At 50.7% G+C, this 6582-nt stretch overlaps 1 protein-coding gene across 1 annotated transcript in view; it reads right to left on the minus strand.

Annotated features, from left to right (window-relative positions):
• Positions 1-2643, minus strand: part of SLC43A3 (solute carrier family 43, member 3) — a 26981-nt gene extending 24338 nt beyond the window's left edge. The window contains exons 1-2 of the mRNA XM_006875784.1: positions 2439-2643; positions 1290-1419 (exon numbers count right to left, since the gene is read on the minus strand). Coding sequence (XP_006875846.1) covers positions 1290-1419; positions 2439-2643 — 335 coding nt within the window. The remainder of the gene's footprint in view (positions 1-1289; positions 1420-2438) is intronic.
• Between the last annotated feature and the right edge of the window lie 3939 nt (positions 2644-6582).

Genomic DNA, 6582 nt, shown 5'->3' on the forward strand with positions numbered 1-6582 from the left:
ACGGGAGAAAGATGAGGCTTTCTACTCCCGTAAAGATTTACACCCTCGGAAACCCTGTACAGGGTCGCTATGGGTCGGAACCGACTCGACTGCACTTAACAACAACATGAGTAGGTACTGACTCCACGGCAACAATTCCTAGACCATTTCCTGACAGAGCTCGCCCTCAGTCCTTTTCTAACGCTCATCTCTAACAAGTGCTCAGCTCTGAGGGTGTCTGCCACTGGGGGGAGGCAGGTAATGAGGGCAAACACGTCCTCAGTGACCTCTCATATCAGTGTCCAGCAGGCTACTGCTTATCAATGGCCCCTTCCCGTGTAAACCAGTCCCTTACCCTGACTCTGTGTGGAGTACCCCACTGTCTGTCTCCCTTCCCTCAGACAAAAACCCAACCCTGCTGCCAGCAAGCCAGTTGGACACATAGACACCCAAGAGGACAGAGGACAGCTGCCCCACAGGGTTTCCAAGGCTGTCCCCCTTACGGAAGCAGACTGCCCCATCTTTGTCCACAGGTGAGGTCAGTGAGTTAGCAGATGAGCACTTTAGCCACTGCACCACCAGGGCCTCTTCAGAGACCCCTAAGAAACCTTATGAGGGGGGCTTCAAAAAGTTTGTGGAAAGATAACTCTGCAAAACACCTCATGACCTGGATGAACCTAGAGGACATGCTGAGCGAGATACGCCTGAGACAACTATTGTAAAAAGTCAACACAAAGGGTTCTCACTCTCTCTCTCACACACACACACACATGAAAAAAAAAAAACCACAAGGAAAATTTTCATTATCTTTCCATTCCATTCTTTCAAGAACTTTTGGGAACTCCCCAGTTTTATCTACACCTTGGGAGAATGGTAAACCTGAGGGACCTGAACATTGAGACCAGTAAGAGATGCGGGCAAGGGCCCCGGGGTCTGAAGGTGGGGAGTGACCATTTCAGGTTTTGCTGAAGTCAATGGCCCTGACTCCAGGACAAGCTTTCCAGGAACAACCAGTGCCTTTCCTAATCAGTTCCTCATATCACACAGTATACATGCTCATCTGGCACATGGGAAGATGAGGAATAGGAAGCAGGGTTTGAGATAGGAGAAGAAGAGGTGGTCTTCAACTTGAGCTGTTCCCAGGGGAACGTGTGTTCCAGGAAAATGGGTTCCGTGGTAAGCATGCATCTGGTGAAGGACCTAGCCAAGCTGCCCAGTGGTTCAACCTGGGTTTCCTTCAAAACTGGGCTGCTGCAGTTGGAAGGCTTCCTGTCACCCACCTCCGTCCAGGCAGGGCCTTGGGGACTTACATGGCTATGAGGCGGGCCACAGTGGTCTTGAACCGGTCAAACACGTAGCCAATGGGGAAGGTCATGAAGTTGTTCATGAAGGAAGCCAGTGTGAAGATGAGTGAGAACCTTTCATCCTGGGCTTTGCATTCTGAGGACAGAAGAGGGAGTCTCAGACACCCACCTCCCATCCATCCCACCTTCTTGTCAGGTAGCACCCTGCTTAGACTCCCCTCTTGGACAGTCTTATCCATCCTGGACAACTTGGTGAATGTCTCCTTAAACGGGGTTGAAATGTGACCTCACCCACCTACCCAACTACTTCTCAAAAGGTCCTGGAGCGGGGTAAAGAAAGACTTTGTGTTCAGTTACTAACTGAAAGGTTGGCTATTCAAACACATCCAGAGGCTCTGCTAAAGAAAGGCATGATGAGCTGCTTCCATAAACATTGCAGCTCCAAGAAAGCCCTATAGAGCTCAGATCTACCCTGTATTTTGGTTTGGAGCTACCTCTGAGGATGGGGCACTTTTCTTCTCAGGCATCTCCTAACCAGTCCCTTCCTCTCACTATAAATAGGCTGGCAGGGAAAGCAGGGGGTGGAGTCCTTCCTAACATGACCCAACTGCCTGGGACCAAAAAAAAAATCCCAACCAACAAACTCTCATTGCTCATAATGACCCTACAGAACAGTGTACAACCGCCTCCCAGAGTTTCCAAAACTTTCTGTGATTGGAGTGACCGTTTACAGAGCTAATTGGGATTGGTGACCTGAATTGTCCTCACACTGTAATAGAACTCTTCTACTTCTTCCCATTCTCCCTCCTTTCCTAATTCTTCCTGCTTTCTGAGTTTTAGCTCAGGGCAAATGCTGCCCCTTTGATATCTTCGGGCTGATTGTTCTAAGACCTGCACACCCCCCAGGTGTTTGTTCACTTTATAGGCCTGTCTATTGTTGGACTGGGAGTTGAGCCTCAGGTGGTGAGTTCAGTCAGTCAGAACAAAAGACAAGCCTGTAATCTTTATGGAAGCTGACAGCAACATCTTTGTCCTATGGAGTAGGCTGGGGTGCTCAACCCACCAACCTTTCGGTAAGCAGACAAGCATTTAACTGGACCACTGAGGCGCCAGTCTCAAATTCTCCAGAGCAATCAGCGTCCGTGTCCTTACCACTTTGCTGTGTGATGCTGTTGTTCATGCTGGTGTTGTTCGCGCTCACCAACTCATCTTCCTGCTTACACAGGTCCTCAAAATAATGCTCCTTCTTGAAGACAAACACCAGTGAGGCCCAGCCAAAAAGCACACCTGCAAAACCCAGGCATTCCAGCAACCCTGTCAACAAGGTGGCCACTCGAAGGGCCAAGCCCTGGACTGCCATGGCCTTGAACTCCTCCTGGAATGACCACAAAAGCTGCAAGACTTGGAGTCTGCTTGCTGGAAAATTCCTTCTGCGAGTCCTTTCCAGTAGGCGGCTCCCTGGCTCCGGCTGCTTCAGACTTGGGCAGATCCCACGGGTGGACAATTCTCTGGATTCTGCAAAATAAGGCAGAGGCTGCTTGGAATAGGATGGTGGGAAAGGTAGTAGCCCACAAAGGAATCTTTGTGGGGAGGCTGGAGGCCGTGGAGGCCAGCTGTGAAAAACAGCTGTAGGAAGCAAACTCAAGAGTATCCGCCGCTGACAGCCACTGGGTATAAATGCAGACTTCTACACATCTAATGTAATCATTGCATTTGTGTCTCACAACAACCTGGGCAACCGAGAAGACAGGTCTTACCTGCAACCTCAGGAGTCCCTGGTGGCAAAACAGTTACGCCAAAGGTGGGGGGTTCCAGTGCATTCAAAGGTACCTAGGAAGAAAATCCTGGCCATCTACTTTTGAAAACTCAGTCACTGAAAGCTTTACAGAGCTCAGTTCTATTCAGACAGACTTGAGGTTGCCAGGAGGCAACTTCTAGTTACAGAGATCATGGCTGACCCAAAGTCACATGGGGCAGAGGGACAGTCCACTACAATAAACACAACAGCCACTGAGATCCAAGCACGAGGGAGGGGCCCGCTGGGCCAGCTACCGTAAATGCTGCCATCAATTCCCAGAACAAGTCGGCAAAGTTGGTGTTTAGTAAAACGACAACCTGTCCAAGGTTACACAGTGAAGTTAGTCTCAGCCCAGGCCAATCGGATGCCAAATAAATTCCAAATCCCCACCAGAACCACCAAAAACGAAGTACTACCGCGACCACACCCAGGCCTCCCCCTGCATCCCCCGGTCATTCAGATCCCCCAGGAACGGATCCGGAGGCCGTCCCTGGCCCCCCAAAGAAGGTCAGCCACCCTCTCTCAGAGGTGCCACGAGGGGGGAGCCAGGGACCCCCTCCCATCGCTGGGCCTCGGTCCCCGTCCCTGCGCTCCGCCCTACCGACCTGCTCCGCGCTGCGTTCTCACCTCTCCTGCGCCCGGCGCCTTTCGGATTCCAGCCTCCCGACGCCCCTCCCAGCACCCCCAATTCTGCCCGGAAGGGGCCGGGACTTCAGGCGGGCGGCTCCCTGCGCCTCCTTCACTTCTTTCTGTCGCTTTCCCATCTCCTGCGCTCCGGCCCCCTCCAGCACCCCAGCCCTTTCGGCCTCCCAGGTCCCCTGCCCTCTCCTTCTCCCCTCACCCATTTAGGTGGCGGACCCTCGGAAAAGGTCGCAAACCCATAGCACACACAAACCCGTCCGATTACACACCAGCCCCATTCCGAGTGCTTTACCTCACCCACGTGGTCGACACCAAACATAGATTTCCCCACCTCTTGCCCACCTCCCAGAGCTTCTAGAAAATCCCAGCCACAGAACCAAGAAGCCAGACGGCAAGCTTTTCAGGAGTCGTCTCTGGGAGGGATTTCTGTCTTTTCACCCCCAATGACCCTTTTGATGCCTCCCTACCTCACCCCCAGCCAGGGTTCTGAGAGAGTAGCAGCCAGACTGCACTGATTAAGCATTCATTCATTGCCCCATTTTTTATTAATCAAAGTCACATCTAATTGCCCTTCGCAGCTTCTGATCAGCGTGAGCTGGCCGGCCTAACCAGCGTGTTGCCAGCATCGCAGACTCGGAGCTACCAAGCTGACAGCTTCTTTGGCCTGTGTAGCCGTTAGATTTAGCATAGTACTGTTAGATTATTAGGCACAGTCTGCAGAGCCGCAGGACCACCTTCCTGGATCCTATGGGAGGGAGAGGGACCCGGGTTGGGACTCAAGCTATTCTCTGTCCATTCTCTTTCTTAAAAAGGATAAAGAAATAGAGGCTCAGACGATGACTCAGACAATCAGTGAGCGTGGTGGGAGGCCAGAGCCAAAGAGTGTCTTCTACTTCCTGATTGAGACCCAAGGATAAAGGAAACAGGTGACCATCCAATTGACAACCTGGGGAGAGGTCAGGGTGGTACTGGTGCCACACCCCTGTATTCACTTGTTGTTGTTGTTAAGTGCCTTCAAGTTGATTCCGACCCATGTTGTTGTTAAGCAACGTGGAGTCAGTTCCAACTCATAGAGACCCTTCCCAAGGCTGTGAATCTTTATGGGAGCAGAAAGCCTCATCTTTCTCCTGCCCTGACCCTGTATAGGGTTTCCAAGGAGCCACTGGTGAGCTTGAACCACCAACCTTGCAATTCAAACGAGTTTGCAGTCTGACGCATTAGCCCACAGTGCCACCCCAGGACTATTGCTCTCCTTCTGGCTCTGTGGGCTGATGCGCTGGACTGCAAAATCACTGTGAGCCACAAGGTAGTCACTAGTTACACAAACCCCAAAACACCCAAACCAGTTGCTATCAATTCATGGCGACCCTATGTGTGTCAGAGTAGAACTGTGCTCCAGCTTTGTTAGACGCAGAGTCTCCATTCAGACTCATAGCAACACATGCTGGCCACATAGAACTGCCCTATAGGGCTATAATCTTTTTCTAAGCTATAATCTTTACGGGGAACAGATTGCCCGTTCTTACTCCCACTGAGCCGAGCCCCTGGGTAGGTTTGAACAGCCAACATTTCCGTTAGCAGCCAAGCACTGACACTTAACCTTTGCAATCACCAGGGGTCCTTACTGTGTCCCATATGGCTTTTGTTGTTAGCATTCTTGCTGCAGAGTAGAACCTCCACAGGATTTTCAGGAGCAGATTGACAGGCAGTCGTGACTTCCTTCCAAGGAACCTCCAACCTTTCATTAATAGTCAGGCACTTACCAAATTTGCACCACCCAGGAATTCTTCCATAGGGTTTTCAATGACTGAGTAGAAGTAGATCGCCAGAACTTTCTTACGAGGGCTTCTGGGTGGACTCAAATCTCTCACCTTTTTGGTCAGCAACTGAGACATTAAATGTTTGCACTACCCAGGGACTCCTAGATGAGGATAAGCGCAGGCTGCAAGTGGTGCTAGGCTCTCCATTTTACAGAAGAGAAACTTTGGGAGAACATTGACTACAAAGGAACTTGGTCAAGGTCCTGCTACAAAGTAGCAGTGTTTGCTCCAGTGAGGATTAATATGTAACATCAGAGAGCAGGGTGATTATAATAAGGACTGAAAGCATCCCCCCCTCCCTGCCCCCCATGTCTTCATTCCTTGTCTCTGTGCTTCCTTCGTTCCCTTTCACCCTGCATCGCTTTTTATTGATTGATTCACTCAATCAATAAAATATACGAGGAGCATCAAGCTCTGTGCCAGGTGCTCGGATCCAGAGACAGAGAAGCCTGAGACTTCTGGAGTGAGGGGACTGTCTTCCAGCATGACATCCTCAGAGACTGGGCTCCACGACAAAGCAAGACCGTTCAGGAACCAGCCAGAACAGAGAGGGGCAAGACTTGAGGATGGAGTGACCCGCCTAAATGGAGAAGTTTGGACTTCAGCCCTTATCAATCAATCATGTCCTATTGATTCTACCCATGAAAATCTCTCAGGTCCATCCTTGGCTCGTGAGCACTAATCATCTCTCATTCCGACATTGCGTACCTCCTTTCAAGCCATCAGCCACTCCTCCACATGAGTTTATTTCCCTGGTTCCCTTTGGATAACATTATTTAACTGTTCAAAATTCTTCAGAGGGTCAGTTGGGTCAGCTAGCTGGTGTGGGATAGTCCAAACTCTAGGGATACCAACCATATGACATTGCACTGGGGGGAATAGGGTATTTGAAAACGGGTCCCTTTCCTACCACCCAAGTACTAGTACTGGGTGGCTTTTCCTTCCCAGCATCAGCATGTCTGGATATCCTAGGCCCTGCCCTAAGGCATTTTGGTTTTGTTTGGGTTTTTTTCCACAGGGAGGGGTTGTTGTTGTTGTT

Source organism: Chrysochloris asiatica, unplaced genomic scaffold (assembly GCF_000296735.1).
Source record: "Chrysochloris asiatica unplaced genomic scaffold, ChrAsi1.0 scaffold00339, whole genome shotgun sequence".
NCBI classification, from domain to species: Eukaryota; Metazoa; Chordata; class Mammalia; order Afrosoricida; family Chrysochloridae; genus Chrysochloris; species Chrysochloris asiatica.